General features: G+C 48.8%; 6 protein-coding genes across 6 annotated transcripts; 3 read left to right on the forward strand and 3 right to left on the reverse strand.

The window, feature by feature from the left end:
• Nucleotides 1-1,255: 1,255 nt before the first annotated feature.
• On the reverse strand, nucleotides 1,256-2,024 carry ANOM_007708 (phosphoribosylglycinamide formyltransferase; the record flags this gene model as incomplete). Its single annotated transcript, XM_015552964.1, has 2 exons — nucleotides 1,256-1,519; nucleotides 1,614-2,024. The coding sequence occupies 2 exons, from the start codon at nucleotides 2,022-2,024 to the stop codon at nucleotides 1,256-1,258; spliced, it is 675 nt and encodes a 224-aa protein (XP_015405964.1).
• Nucleotides 2,025-2,768: 744 nt separating this feature from the next.
• ANOM_007709 (RING finger protein) lies at nucleotides 2,769-6,172 on the reverse strand (the record flags this gene model as incomplete). The annotated part of the gene is made up of 4 exons (XM_015552965.1): nucleotides 2,769-3,033; nucleotides 3,088-3,362; nucleotides 3,420-5,597; nucleotides 5,858-6,172. Coding segments are annotated over 3 exons (2,433 nt in total), but the record flags the coding sequence as incomplete, so codon positions are not given.
• A 760-nt stretch (nucleotides 6,173-6,932) lies between these two features.
• ANOM_007710 (uncharacterized protein) lies at nucleotides 6,933-8,246 on the forward strand (the record flags this gene model as incomplete). Its single annotated transcript, XM_015552966.1, has 1 exon — nucleotides 6,933-8,246. One exon carries the CDS (start codon nucleotides 6,933-6,935, stop codon nucleotides 8,244-8,246), a length of 1,314 nt encoding a protein of 437 aa, XP_015405952.1.
• Nucleotides 8,247-8,734: 488 nt separating this feature from the next.
• On the forward strand, nucleotides 8,735-10,246 carry ANOM_007711 (uncharacterized protein; the record flags this gene model as incomplete). Its single annotated transcript, XM_015552967.1, has 1 exon — nucleotides 8,735-10,246. The coding sequence occupies one exon, from the start codon at nucleotides 8,735-8,737 to the stop codon at nucleotides 10,244-10,246; it is 1,512 nt and encodes a 503-aa protein (XP_015405953.1).
• Nucleotides 10,247-10,670: 424 nt separating this feature from the next.
• Nucleotides 10,671-12,921, reverse strand: ANOM_007712 (VPS9 domain-containing protein; the record flags this gene model as incomplete). Its single annotated transcript, XM_015552968.1, has 2 exons — nucleotides 10,671-12,516; nucleotides 12,578-12,921. The coding sequence occupies 2 exons, from the start codon at nucleotides 12,919-12,921 to the stop codon at nucleotides 10,671-10,673; spliced, it is 2,190 nt and encodes a 729-aa protein (XP_015405950.1).
• Nucleotides 12,922-13,601: 680 nt separating this feature from the next.
• On the forward strand, nucleotides 13,602-15,426 carry atg15 (triglyceride lipase ATG15; the record flags this gene model as incomplete). The annotated part of the gene is made up of 2 exons (XM_015552969.1): nucleotides 13,602-13,754; nucleotides 13,807-15,426. The coding sequence occupies 2 exons, from the start codon at nucleotides 13,602-13,604 to the stop codon at nucleotides 15,424-15,426; spliced, it is 1,773 nt and encodes a 590-aa protein (XP_015405951.1).
• Nucleotides 15,427-15,551: the final 125 nt, after the last annotated feature.

A 15,551-nucleotide genomic window follows, 5' to 3' on the forward strand; every position in this document is an offset into this window, starting at 1 on the left:
GCACAGGTATCTACGTGGCCACCGATCTGAAACAAAGTGCCCAGTGAGTCTAACTCGGCCAAGAGGGCCCAAGCCAGCACAGTTGAAGCACAGTTGAACCAGGTAGCACTGGGTGGCTTGCTGAAGCGGGTATTGACTCAACTGATATCATTAGCTGGAAGGAAAGCAGGGGAGAAAGGATGGGGAGAAGCGGGGATGAGCACTCGATCAGCTCCCAGACTGTCGTGCGCGTGACGATCCAATGGCCCCCATATCACAAATCCGGTAGCTTGCAGCTGGTTCATTCCGATGGCGTTGTGAAACCAAAATTTAATCAGATGGGGATGGATTCCTGGCGCTCAATCTCTGTCCTATCCGAGAAGCTCTCGGAAATGGCGACTAACCCGCTGGGAGGACATCAGCCAGCCATCAACCACTTAGTGTTGCCCTCCTATCCAGGGTAGATCCTCATAGGATGCGCTCTGGCTTAGCTCAGATGCAGGCCAGCCGTTGAGGCCACATCATAGGCCTAACCATCCCCCCGAGTCCGGCCCTTGATTGCTTTGGGCTGAGTGGCGGAGTCTCTCTAATCCACTATGAGATTAACTCCGAGAAGGACGGAATACTAAAGTATTAGGTCACTATTTTGGACGAGTCAAACTGTCAGAGTCGTTCAATAGTACCGCCCACTATCCTTCGGTGAGGAAGTTAGTCGATACGCTGAATCCGTGGAAACCATGAACAGGATGGTATGACACGGGCCAGGTAAGGGCATACTCATAGGGCCTGATGTGCATTAGCCATCCCAATAGAGTATAACTTGATCTGCAGGCATTCCACGATAATCAAGTCCCAGAAGGCCATCGTCCGCAAGGCCAGTCGCACAGTGGCTCAGCGTCGGACAGATCTTAGCTTAGGTACTAACGGCCGTAGAATAGTAAATTCGAACTTTGAATTCGACAAGTTTCGGCCGAATCCAAATGATCTCCGCTGATGGAAAGTCTACGAGTCATTTTATAACTTCATTCGATTCTTTTTGGGGGGCTAAAACTTTAATCACAGGGCGTTATCTGGAATATTTTTCCGTTAGCACTTCCAGAGAACACGTATGGATGTATAGACTAAGTCGTCACCATACCGCCAGACCCTTGCTATCATTCGATCCTTGATTGAAACCATAAATTATTGCCCCCAAGAGTATAGCTGTGACTAGTCATCTTAGACCAGACCGCTTCTTTTTGTTTTTTGTTTCTTAACCCTGTTGTAGTAGCCTCGTTTATGCTTCCGTCGAGCCATGTTTCTTTTCCTTTCTTATCTCATCGACTGTAAGCTGTACCCCTTCAATCACAACCCCCCATTCAACAGCATGGACCTTTTCTTCAAAACGTTCAAGATTTTCATCCTCTCCCTTGACGAATGGGATCTCTCGTACAACTATAGGGGTGCCCATATCAACCTCAGAGATCACCTTGTGAATCATTACCCCTGTCTTGTCGATCTTTCCTTCTAACCAGGCGGCATGGGCCCGTTCAATTGCATGCTGCAAGGGTTTGCAAGTTAATCATATCATTCCTCGAGGAGGGTACCCACAGCTTAATAGACGTAGTGGAGAAGAATGCAGCAAGAGAACATACCGCTCCATTGAAAGCCCCCGGCAACGCAGGGTGAAGGTTAATGATCTTAACCTTCGCTGTCTCCAGTGGCTCCAAGAACCTCGGAGACAGCACATGCATGAATCCAAGACAAGCTACCATGTCTGGACTATCAGCCAGGACCAACCTCGCCAACTCCGCATCATATTCCTCCCGAGCCGCCTGAATACCCTCTGGTGTTGCAGGGTGCTGCTTCTTATATTTCACAAGGTTGTGGTAGTGTGTAGGAATGTTTGCACGTCGGGCACGTTCGAGTCCAAATGCGTCTTTGCGGTTCGATAAGACTCGGACAATGTTCACCGGAAGCTGCCCCGCGACTGTCCGGTCGATGACGGTCTGGAGGTTTGAACCATTGCCTGATATCAATACGGTGACTCGAATCGGTGTATCCATCCTGGCTGTAATATATAGGGGTGGCTGGAGAAACGGAGAATAGGAAGCGCTGTTGGGACGGCTGATAACGATTGGCAACAATTCCTGCTAATTGTATTTCTGCCCAACTCAATTGATTCAGGTAGATTTATAATGTAAAGTATATCAGTCGAGTGGACAGTGGAAGCTGACAGGCGATTGGAAGAAAAGTCACCACGTAGCGAAAATAAGCTTAATCTTTCCTCTCAACGACTGTGAGGATCGATAGATTGATAAATAGATATAGTTTGGTGGGGTCGAGGAAAGATGTGGGCTGAGTCAGCGGCTTGTTGAAGAGGGGCAACAGTTTCGGTTTCCAGTTCGACGCATGCGGGGCATCTGAATTACTGTAGGTGTTGTAGTTCATACGTATTACTACTATTACCACCACTACTACTACTACTATACTAGTTGATTGAACACGGAATGCCTGAATACAATAATCTCACATTCACAATTGCGAACCACTCAAGTCTCGTTCTCTAGCTCACCACACCATATGGTACAACTCCTGACCTAGTGTCTTATAGTAGAGGTTTCAGTATTTCATACCTATGTCACATCAAAAGGTACACGAGACATAGATGATGAACCCAGTGTCCTGGCAAAGTTAAGAGACAATTCCGCGTCATTCTATCCGTTGTCTCACCATCCTGCCTTTATCAGCCCCAATATCAACAGCCAAAATTAAGAACAGAGGAAATAAATAGGCTCCAGGAAGAAGTATGCAGAAAAGAGAAACAAAATGCTGTAATGGATATCTTCGGTGAAAACAAAAAAAAGTTCGTTAAGCTATGGAATATGCGCTTCATGCAAATCTTGATTGATAACCAATGCAAATGGGTGGCAGCGGGACAGATGATTTTCAATGTAGGCAGGAAAACGGCAATCAAGCAGATGAGGTGTTTTCTGGGGTGTGATCTGCATTCGATGTCTCAGCTACGCCCTGACCTCTGCATAGAGGGCAAGAGTTGCGACCAGTTGTCAACCACTATAGAATCTGTTAGTTCCACGGAAAAGGCCCAAAATAGATGTGTTGACAAACCTGATCTATGCAATCTCGGTGGAACACATGCGCACATTTGGTCAATTGCCGGAGCTCTTCAGAAGCTTCGTAATCGCTAAGGCAGATCAGGCATCGATCCCCGTCGGGAATTTGAATGGCGCCAGCACCACCCAGGCTTCCGCAACAAGAGAGCCACTATATTCTACAATACGGTATACTCCACCAGCCGAAGTGAGGTCCTCCTGTGTGGCAACTGGGGGCTTCACTGGACCAAGGAGAGACGAGAGTAGAATCATGTCTTCATAAGTTGGGTTCTAATATTTAGGTTAGCTTGGGTTCTATGGGCAAAGGGAGGAACATGTCATCCTTACATCGGTGAAGAGGCTTGGTGTCGCAAACGCAGGGTGATTTTCGGAAAGGTTTGTTCCCACAACATAGATCAACCAGCTTCTACCTGCAGGAGAAGGAGCATTGTCCGGTTCGACAACACCATTGCGCCGGACCGCACCAGCGCCTAGGTCACGATGGCGGACATACTCAGAATCACTACGACGTCGCTGACGAGATATGTTGAATGGAATATTACCATCAGCAGGTTCAGCTGGAGGCTGCATAATCCGGTGCTCATTCAGTTGCGGCAAGGTGCTTGGGGACATCACCGATGCAGAAGATGGTCTTCGGCTTGGAGTTGAAGCACCCGACGACACGGCTGAAAGCCCAGGGTCAGCAGGCGTCGATGGTGGAGGGTGAGGGCCAGGAGGGGTTTCAGAGATGATGGAAGGAAGAGATGAGAGAGGTCCACGACTCCCAGTGTCAGATAGCCTCCTTGACGGACTCCGATGTCCGAGTTGCAGGGGAATATCTTCATTATTAGGTGTAGTACTAGGACCTCCAGTTTGATGCCGACTAGGTATGAATCTTGGCCGTCCTTCAGCGCGTGACGTGAGGTTAGGACCGTTTTCTGAATTCCGTGGTAGACTTCCTGGTGACAAGAACGGTAGACGGAGTAACGTATCCAAGCCCGGTCCAGGGCCAGCATTCTGCTGGTCATTGCCGGGATTATTACCTGACGGGACAGACCTTACTCCCACAACAACCAGGGTAACAGTACGTCCTTCAGGTCCATCCGTGGGGTTCTCAGCATCCATCCCATCTGCGCCACTCTCTGGAGCATTCGTGGCTGTTGCAGATCGATCTGAAGTTGCTGAGGGCCTTACGCCATCTGAATTTGCGAATCGGAATACCCGTAAGAAATTGACCGGAGTTGGCGCTCCATTGTCCCCAGAAGCGGCTTGACTATCACCTGCTGTCTGTGCGGAGGTAGCGTGCTGTAAACTCTGTATAAAGTTTTCTAGCGAATTGTCGAGACCTTCGTTGCCAAGGGCTTGAATATTAGGCATTACAGGGCCAGTTGTGCCAGAAAGTTGGGCAGCAATGGCAGCAGCCGCCAGTTGAAGGACACGCGAGAGCGGTGTCTGCTCCTCTCGCCGCAAAACTCTGGATGGGCGTGCTCGCAACAGATTTGGGAAGTGCCGCAAGCCAGTTTGGCTTTGTCCGGACTGCAAAGACATCGGAGAGACGGGGCGGGTGTTTCCTATAGCAGGCTCCACGGAATCGAGTTCATGGGGCTCATCAAAGTCCATCTCACTAGTCATTGGCCCTGGTTGAGGGAGGAATGTACCTGGAGGGTCGCCAGGTATTGGTCCCATCGAATGGCGTATATCTCCAATGTTCTGATCAGACATGTTTGTCGACGGTTGGCCGAACATCTGCGTGATCGGACCCGAAAGTGAATTTCTAACGCGATGCAACCGAGCACTTCGACGCCAAGAACTCCTGGTTGTGTCCGGTGTATGATCTGAGGTAGGGTCGAAAAAAGTAGGAGAATGGGGAGCATCCGAAAGCAGCCCCGGATCACTACGTGGAATGAAATAGGGACCACGGGCAGAGCGTCGTCGAGAGATACCTCTTGCGCTAAGCGAGCTAAACGGACTAAAACGACTGCTGCTATGAGTGACTTCTGATCTTGGTATCGATCTCGATACGATTCCGTGTCGATGAGCGTGGCCCTCAGCAGGGGTTTCTTCTTCGCTGCTAAGAAGGCCACGAATAACTGAGTTTGGCAGAATCCTGGATCCCAGCCTTGACATCGTGGATTGCCTTCTTGCTGCCATGCGGGCGAAGATCGCAGACCGATACTCCCGCTGAGTCGGTTCATACTGTGGCCCATTTTCTTCTTGAATGCTTCCCATATGTCCTATACCGGCCGATTGCTCCTCGGCCGGTCGCCATGTCTCCCCACCTGAGCTGGCTTGATCCGGTAGCATCTCGCCATTATCCGCCCCTCGTTGGGGCCTAAACGCCCCGTGTTGTTCCAAGTTGTGATCGTTGTTCATATCCCTATCCCTATCCCTATCCCTATCGCGATGACCACGGTGTATGAATGACAGACGGTTCGAAGGACTGTTGTGGCGTTGATGCGTAGAGGAAGATTGTCCCATAGTAACAAAATGAATGGTCAGGACGTGGCGCTGGGATTTATAAACCGCCTAGTATTGCCATCGGCATTTGATGACTAAAGAGACACAATTCAACATTAGTAAGACAAAAAATACCGAATTCACTGCTAAGGGGCAACATGCTCGAGAGATAGGGAGATAGTGACATAGGAGCAGGGATACATGGAAGGTCAAATGATTGTTAAGGCAAACATATTCGCGGAATCCTCGGCAGCACCTGAGCACCGTGGACTTCCGGTGCTGGGAGTTCCAACTACCGTATTAATTCAACAAAGCCACATACCACATACCATTGGACGGCTTAGGCAGAAAACATGGGAATATATAATGGAACTGCGAAAGGACTGTCGATACAAAGTCGGCTATGGAAATTAGACCATCAGGGAGAGAATTCAAGAATAGAAACGGTAGGTACGTTGTAGTGCCAGGTGGTCGGCCGGAGGTCACTACTTAAACGTAATGTTATATGCGATATTGTGGATTAAAAACGAAGGAGACGGCAGGAACGAGGGAGGTGGAAGGATGATGATGGTGGTGGTGGTGGTGGTAGTGGTAGTGATGCTGATGCTGATGATGATGATGATGGCAATTGATAACGGCCGCGCCTAAATTGGAGTGGTGGTCTTCAAGTCAGGGCGCTTTGGTTAAGGCGGGTCGAGGCTAGCTCGTGACTTTCTTGGCTGAGGGATTGGCATCCTAATACGGAGTGCTCGGAGTAGGGTGACAGTTGTGTTACAGTACAATACATGCTTGCCGGGAACGTACATACATGATTGTTTCTTGACCGAAAGCGCTTCATCTGCATAAACCAAAAATAGGCTATCTCTTGGACCTATTCTCTATTGGATTCATGATAGCAGGTAGGGCCAAGGTAAGATGAAGCTCAAATCCGTCCATACCATACAATGTGCGAAAACTTCCGGTACGTAAATACGTTATTCCAACAACATCTCCAAATTAATCCGGACGAGTAGTACTAATAACGTACCAACTACCGAGTAGTTACCAGGCTCTCGTCCATATTAAACTGGTCGAGCCATCTACTACTAGTACCTACTACTAAGTACTAGTACTAAGTACTAGTAGACAAGCCCTGTCTAATGAAGTAAGCGGTGAATATTTGATTGCCAATCACTACACCTAGTGGAGCCTGAGGTTTAGCTCTAGTGATGCCTTGGTGCCTCAGGATACTATATTCCAAACTCTACAACGGAACCGCGTTCCTGCTTTGCGATACAACTAGAGCAAGAGCTACGATTAAAGTCAATCAAGCATATGGATAATTACTCTTGGACATATGACCAATGCATCCATGGATAGTGGCTCAAACATTCAGACCATAGATTACTCATCTCTTAACCGCTGATGGCATCTGTTCCGTCAGCCTCTGCCTTCTCATTGCCAATTCCATCATGGCAACAACCTCAAAGTGCGCGCGTTGCGCGGTATGAGTCTAGGAAGCGTAGGAAAGACTATTATGGATGGGACACTGAGGACGATGTTTTTGAAGGCGAAACAACTGATGCAGGATCTGAAATTGCACCTTCCGGGGCATCATTGATTCTGTCACCAGAAGAAGCACACCAATATCGCATAGCTGGTCTATCTTTCGACAGAGAACTACCAGGGGGCCATTTCCCACATGGACCCGCCAAAGATGAAACCGCTAGCAACCGAGGAAAGGAGAATGTTATGAAAGGTTTATCATCATTGACACCACCAATTTACCCACCACAGTCTGCAGCCTATCAAGGCAACCTTCGTCTGCAACATCTCGCTGTTCTCTCTTCTATTTTGCATCGTTGTCTTCTTGATAGAGACTATATCCGTGCTGGAAGAGTCTGGGGGTTAATCCTTCGTGAGGAGTTTCAAGGAAACCCAATCGATGTGCGCGCTGAAGGGAGATGGGGTATTGGGGCTGAAATATTGCTTCGTCGAGATCGCCAGCTTTCAGACCACGCCTCGGGATCTGCGAGAGCTATCAAAAATGGCCAGAAGACGGAAGTTTCTGGGCTTCATTTTACAAGAAAAGGGTTCGAGGCTGCTAAACAATACTATGAGAGACTCGTGATCCAGTATCCATTTCGGAAAACTGCTCCAGACTTCACAAGTTCTTTGCACTTTTACCAAGCCATGTTTGGACTTTGGGTTTATGTTACGCAAGAGGAGAGCAATGCTGCTCGCCAAGATATCCAGAATCGCCAGGAAGTTGCACCCAAAGAAGACACGGACGATGCAGCATCTGATCTAGAGAGTTCCGATGGCTCAAGCCAAGAAATGCAGATCCTCGTCGCAGACATCAGGGCAGTTGAGCTACACGAAGCCCAGAAGATTGCGGCAAGAATGGATGAAGTTCTTGTCTCTCCGCCTTACTCGGATTCTCCCGAGCTATTAGAACTTAGAGGCATGATCTCTCTTTGGATAGGCGACCTTTTCATGTCCTCCTTGGCCCATCGCGTGGAGGATACCGACGGGTTCGATGACAACGACTTGATCTCGGGAGATGACTTTCAAAACTCAATTCAAGCCAGACGGGAGCAGAGACTTGCAGATGAGAAGAGACAATCCGAGGTTGAAAAGGCTCAAGATTTCTTTGAGAAAGCAAAGCAGCGGGGCAAAGGAATGACCTCGACACTTGAGGACCTACACATTGACGACAATGCTTCTCTCGATGGATAAGGCGATGCTTGCACGCATAGATAGGATCACCCTCCAAGGGGAAAAGGTGTGATGAAATTTATATCTCCGAGCGATCACAGTAGAGACGTGAGATGCAGGATGAGGTATACGCAAAAACAATATTCATCTCTTCATAATGCATTAACAACTTTATGTACAACCACATATTTAGATTTTCGACCAGCTCCATTCAAAATACCTAAAAAGAGCCTGACTGCAATTGAGACTATACTATGCACCACACCAATAGCACGTGATCTCGTGGATGCCTCGCGTGTGCCTTAAAGGCAAAATCAAGGTAACGCGTCCACCACTCTGAGTAAGGCCGATATTTATCCATGGCAAACTTGATTGACCCCACTGCAACCACTGGTAGATTATCTGTGTCCTGAGTGGAGAACCCCTAGTATAATGAAGTTGTCTCCGATTCTCTATCCCTCATTGCATGTTTAAATTGGCTGTTCATTCCACTTCTCATTTCAGCGACAATGGGTGTCGGAGATTATGTACATTCAAAAGAAGCTGGTCAACACAGACCACCTAAACTTGATGTCTCCAATCAATCACGGCAGCAGATAGCCGAGCAGGCAAGGGTTGAAGTTCCGACACCAAGATTGATTGCGCCTGCACCTCTGCCAATCAGTAGACCAACACAGTTCGAGCACTCCGGTGGCCCGCCTGCTCCTGGGGGGTCGCATGCACCAAATGACAATGGTGCGAAGAAGGACATGTTTGACACAGACGTGGAAGGTGTTGATGACTCGACCATTGCTGCAACGAGTGTTGTTGGTGTTGAGGATCTTCCATACCGATACTCGCCTGCTCCGAATGCTCGACAGCAAGGTGCTGCTGCGAACTCTCTGCACCAATTCCAACAAACACGCCGGCCTTTTGACTCTCAGTGGTATGATAATTTCGGGGACAGAGCTATGAAAACAGCCGGATTCGACTCGGATGAAGTCGACAATGAAAGTCAGCTAACATCAGTGGCGGGTGATGATGAGGCCTCCGACGGAACCAACGAATCGGTAGTTCCTATTAGGAAACGCCTCAATGATGAGCCTCTGAGCAAACGTCTGCAGAACTTCTGGAATGCTGGCCGAAAGACGTACCAACAGCCAGAAAACCAGGCTCAGGTGGAGTCATCAAAAATCCCAACTTTCACCCGGTCAATACAGGACGCCAAAAGGACTAGCCAAGTCCTACCTGCCACTGCACCTAGGAAGGTTACGCTCCCTCCTAACACCAGTGCAACCCCGAGGACAAGATTCAGCCCACCAAAGCCCACTCTTCTGGAACAATTAGACTTGACCCCTACACGTCGTACCCCTGGTCCTCGGCCGCAGAAATCCCAGAGAATCACGAGTATTGAAACTTCAGACTCTGTGGAAAATGTAGGCCTTGGGTTCTTTTCAAACAGCTATGGGAGACGAGGCAGCGTACAGTCAATAACCGCTTTTGACATGACGAATATCGATGCCCTTAATGACGATGATGACCCTATCAATGATCCCTTCTCCAGACGTCTCTCAGTTCAGCGTATTAGCCCGGATCAACACAATCCGAAGAAGCGTCATATTGAACCAGACTATCCGCCAGATATACTTTATCAGAAATCATTCGCCGAGCTCCAAGCGGAACCTTTTGACCACATTCCAGCAGCCGCCCCATCACCGAACGCAACCCAGGAAACGCAACCTGACCCAGAAGACAAAATCCCGTACCTTATGAATCTTTCCGACGCCGACCGCCGCACTTATTTCTCCAATCTATCAATGAACGAATGGGAGGATTGTGGTGATCAATTAATAGATCAATTCACTCAGGTGCTCACCAAGATGAAGGACCTGCGTCATGCTCGACGAAAAACCGCCGCTGTGTTCGAAGCCGAGATCAGGAGAAGACATGAAAGCGTTGAGGAGCAATCTTCTGATCTTTCTAAAAAGCTAGATGGAATGAGGACGGGTGGGGCTGAGGTCCTACGTGGTCGCACTCCGTGAAGTGTATCTTTATTTTCGGTCCTATTTATGCTGCAACGTATTCCGATCCTGGAGATTTGTCGAATACGCCTGCAGCTCTTCATATTCACCTGTCTATACACATGTTCATATACTTATCCCAACGTCACTAAGCTAGTCTAAGCATAGCGAGGGGGTTCTATTTGGTTTTAATTAAAATGATGGGTGCCATGGTTCAACAAGGGCACTGGTAGTGTTACTACTGTACGAAATGAACATTCAGATCACACAGGATATATTTAAGCTGCACGCAATGCTAGCTACCTGAAAAAAACTATTCCATGTGTTAGGTCGAAAGACAAAACGCCACCAGTAGTCTATTACTTAGAATTCGCAACGCTATGACGATGAAAAAAAAAATACTACAAGAATCGACGAGACTATGGTGAGTTCAGAGATTTGGTCTTCATTTTGAGTTCGAGCCCTGCTTTAACAACACTGCGGCGATCCTTTTATAATCTTCAAGTAGAGTGGCTACATCTCCAATGGTGAGATCGCTGGCCTGTGCTGTCTGAAGGAAACGCTGAATCGGGGGATCGATCTTAGACGAAGTAGTGAGAATGCTTGAGGACATTTCCCTTGAGATAGGAGGGCTCTTCGTAGAAGAAGAGGGAGTGGAAAGGACCCCCGTGCCGTCTGGAGTAGCACGACCGAAGCTCCTGATCATGCCAGGGATATGATTAAGGGGATTAAGTGTATTCCCAAAGTTCCGCATCGATTCCAGAGGTGTAGGGGCCAGGGAAGACGAGCTAGCTGGGGAGATCTGTGGCATGCTGGATGACGGTTCATCTTTTAATGAGCTCGATGCAGCGTTAATCTTCTTGGAGCTTCCTTGCGTTCTGACGCTGTCTGCACTTCGGTCGCGCGGCGTCCTCTGCCCACCAACCAATCCCAAGAAAGTATCTTCTGCCTTCGAGCCGATACGTCTGAGGTGAGGTCGATCGTTGGGCGCCTCCTTCGTTGACTTGAATTCTTGGCTGGGGGAGGTAATATCTGCAGAGGATGGAGACGTAACCAGGCGTCTGGCTTCTGCCAGTGTTTTTGGTACTATCGGATTACCTCCATCTTTGCCAGCATGTTGGCTGGACTGCAATTCTTTGAGACGGCCGAAAAGGAAACTAAAACTGCTGTCCAATGTTGCACCTATATTCTTTAGGCTCTGATCTGCAGTATTACGCACAGCATCGTTTGCTGCACCGAAGACCTTTGATGGGGGTTGAAATAGGTTATTCAAACGTTGCTGCGTTGTTGCAGACTGTTGAGTCCTGGGCAACGTATTGGAGGCGGATTCCTTGCTGGTGGACTTCGAGAATTCCGCAAAAGTCGTCGCTGTTGTAAGGGATGAAGCTGGTTCATCTTTGCTAGGTTGCCGAGGATCGCTCTTTTCAACGGCCGGTGTAGGTTCGTTGCTAGGAGCTTTCATCTGACCTTCTGGCACTTGGTCAGCACGGAGCTCAGAAAGTTCCACATTTTCCAAGAAGCTTATTGCAGCCTCAAGGTTTGTCAAACAATATGCAGTCTCGCCGTCAATTTTGTTTGACGACCGGAATCTCTGTATGAACAGTAAGTTACTTATGACGTTAATGCCCTCCGGTGGGGATATGATAAGCGAGTAGATCAAGGTAGGTAGAATTTCATCAGCAGAGGATGAAGAAGGCAGTAGCTTTGTTAAGGCATCAACTATCGCTTTGTGGGCAGCGGCGAGATGCCGAAGCTTCCCTAATGGGTATTTTTCTTCGTTCATTTTCTTAAGATAGTCCCTGGCAACAGATAGACCCTCGTCAGCTTCCTTCTGCCTTTCTTCGTCGATCGAAGCCGTGTCGACATCAACCCCAAGGTCATTCAGGTTTATTCCGACTAGGAGCAATGTGGCTGTTTTAGAACGTAACTTCTCGTCTCTAACTTCATCCAGTGTACTTTTATGCCGCCATATTTTGTCGTAGATACTCTCACAAGCTCTTCGCTCCACTGCTTCTTCCAAAGCGACCCGCTTAGAAGCAAGCATCTTCCGGGCAATCCGCTTTTCTGTGACTTCTGATGCTGTTAGCATCTGTCGGCTATTTTCGACGTGTTTACTCTTTGACTTCGGCTGAGGATGTGGCGATGGATCCCGGTTTATTCGGGAAGCGAGGGCAGATATGTGTGTGGCTATATGTGATTCTGCTCGGACATAAAAATCTTGGTAAAGAAGGGAAATTTTCTCGATCGTTGGTGGTGAGCTGTGTACTTTTGCACTTAAAGAGTTGACAAATCTAACAGGTATTATTGTCAGCAATTGATAACACCGCTAAGAAACTGAGCGCTTCATCCTACCGGTCAGTTAGACTGATCAGCTCTATTGGTAATTCCTCTGATTGTTCCTCTGCATTCCGCGATAGCACTGAAACCTCCTCGCCTTGTCCATCATCACTGATGCCTGGCTCTGAGACACCCGCTTTTTCAAACAGGTCAGGTCCCGTCTCCTGGTCCTCTTCGGCTGGCGACAATGGTAAGGGATGCGCATCAGAGTCGACATGCTCTGGCGTTGCTACTGACTGAAAGGTTTTAGACCTTGAGCGAATGAAAGGGCCTGCCTCTGAAGTATCCATTCTGGGAAACGAGCGAGCCGTATGCAAACGAGGCTTTCCAGAGCCATTTTCCGTAGGGTCAAAGGACATGATTATGATAGACAAGTACACTAGGTCCGAACCCTGTCGAAAGATGCCGTGGTATATTGCGATATGGCCCTAAAGTAGTTTAATCGGCCGGCTTTTGCAGATTCCGCGCAATTATCTGGCGCCACTGTTTATCGATAGGAAACACATGAACCGACACGGGTATGAAGGAGACAAGCACCGGAAGAGAGACAAGGCAACTTTGGTGGAGATAAGTTTAATTGTGTAGACTAAGCATACTGTTAAAAGAGCTCGGAGACACCCAAAGCGTTTGGGGAAGAAAGTAATACTATCGAGAGGACAAGCAGATGCGGAGTACAGATAGAGGAGTATCAACTGCCATGTCTGACAAACTGTCACGCGTTTCCGGGCCAATCACGTGGGACCCTTCCCTTCTAAGGAGTAGATGACCTAACCAAATACGGTTAGATAGTCGAATCACTTGGACGGAAGTTTTGCGTTGAATCAGTGTATTTGGACTAGCGTGGAATATATTTCTACTACCTTTTAGGAAGTGGGCCCCTATCTCTCCGCACTGCGTCACGCCGCCGCCTCACCGCCCAGGCAATCGCTCATTCGTTGATAAGGTTGACTGCTCCAAAGTCATCCCCAACATCTGTGATCACCTCTGTATTACTATGGAATTTCTCCGAGGTTAAAGTAAAAGGCACCTTTCAGCAACTATGATTATCTTAAATGCCCTTTTGGGCGTGGCCCTCCTCCCTAGTACAGCTTTCGGCATGGGGTCCGTATACTTCGGATCCCGAGGATCTCCCTTGATCCCTCCACAGGTCCCCTTAGCTGAGCCTCCTACACTTTCAGGCACCCATGAGTTTGTAGGTGCTTTATGCTACTTAGCTTACATACAGTAGACTGACGGCAACACAGACGCTTCGCCACATCTTCCGTCGCGGAGCATATGAACAACCAGATCTCCACCAGAGGCTCGACATCAAGCCGCATACCCGCCTTCGGGCTGTCTCAGAAGATGGCATCGAGGAGGGACCTGTCATCTTGGACTCCCCATTAGTGGCTTCATCGCGTCCTATTAGCATCGAACGGCTTGCAGATCGACGTCCTTCGAGTATCGAGGCACATTTGAGAGCAGCTAGGTCGTCTGGGTCAGCGGTCGTACTCTCCCCATCGGAATGGGTTATGGATACGCTAGCTGGCCCCGATGTTACACATAAAGAAAGTGTTCTCACATTTGCCAAGATGACGGCGAATGATTATATTGAGGAACCAGGCACTGAGGATTGGCAGGATGTCCATGGCCACTTCAATTACTCATCAAGCTTCGGCTGGAGAGGCGACGGACTGAGAGGTCATATCTATGCTGACAAGACAAACGGCACTATTGTTATATCTCTCAAGGGAACTTCTCCGGCTCTCTTCGATGGTGCAGGTACGACTACTAATGACAAAGTGAATGATAACCTGTTCTTTAGCTGCTGTTGCGGGCAGGGCGGCTCGTACCTCTGGCGACAAGTATGTGATTGCCAGACATCTGCATACAAAGCCAACTTGACTTGCATAACTGAGGCCATGAATGATGAGAACCGGTACTACCGTGCGGCACTGGACCTCTACTCCAACGTCACTGCGCTTTATCCAGAGGCGAATGTTTGGCTGACAGGCCATTCCTTAGGCGGTGCAATGTCCAGTTTGGTTGGGTTGACGTATGGAATTCCTGTTGTCACATTTGAAGCTGTCCCCGAGGCACTTCCTGCAGCCCGCTTGGGTCTCCCCAGTCCCCCAGGATATGATTCCAGACACCCTCAGTCCAGACGGTACACCGGAGCCTACCACTTCGGGCATACTGCCGATCCCGTTTATATGGGAACCTGTAATGGTGTTAGCTCTGTATGCACATGGGGAGGCTACGCCATGGAGTCGGCATGTCATACTGGTCAAATGTGTGTCTACGACACTGTTGAAGATAAAGGCTGGCGTGTCGGGATTGGGACTCATCGTATAAAAGCTGTGATATCCGATGTTATCAAGGTATATGACAAGGTTCCAGACTGTGCCGCGGAAGAAGAGTGCTACGATTGCGTGTTGTGGAAATACTTCCGCAGTAATGGCTCTGAAATCACCACCACCAGCTCGACAACGTCCACGACGAGCTCTACCCCGATAAGCACCTCAACCTGTAAGACTCCCGGATGGTGGGGCTGTCTTGACGAGAGCACATCTACGACAGCTACAACGACAACGACATCGACGTCCACATCAACCTGTAAGACACCAGGTTGGTTCGGTTGCAATGACCCGACCACTACAACGGACGCAACCGCCGCACCGTCGCCCACAACTACCGCACCTACCATGACCTCGTCAACGTGCAAGACACCCGGTTGGTTTGGCTGCAACGACCCCACGAGTACTTCGAAAGTTCCCCAAACTGCACCCCCAACTCTGACTCACACATGCCTCACCCCTGGATATTTCTGGGGTTGCTGGGACCCCGTCACAACCAGCAGTCACCCCATGACCACGCCGCCCTGATCGGAGCGCAAAACCGCATGCATATAGCGCTTCCTTTTCTGTGCTGAATATATACACCGAAAGTTAAGACTCTGTATTCAAAGCGCAAGCTAAACTGACATATAGAAACTGACATACCGCCTCAT

The sequence above is a fragment of the Aspergillus nomiae genome, assembly GCF_001204775.2.
Source record: "Aspergillus nomiae NRRL 13137 chromosome Unknown contig00176, whole genome shotgun sequence".
In the NCBI taxonomy this organism is placed as follows: domain Eukaryota; kingdom Fungi; phylum Ascomycota; class Eurotiomycetes; order Eurotiales; family Aspergillaceae; genus Aspergillus; species Aspergillus nomiae.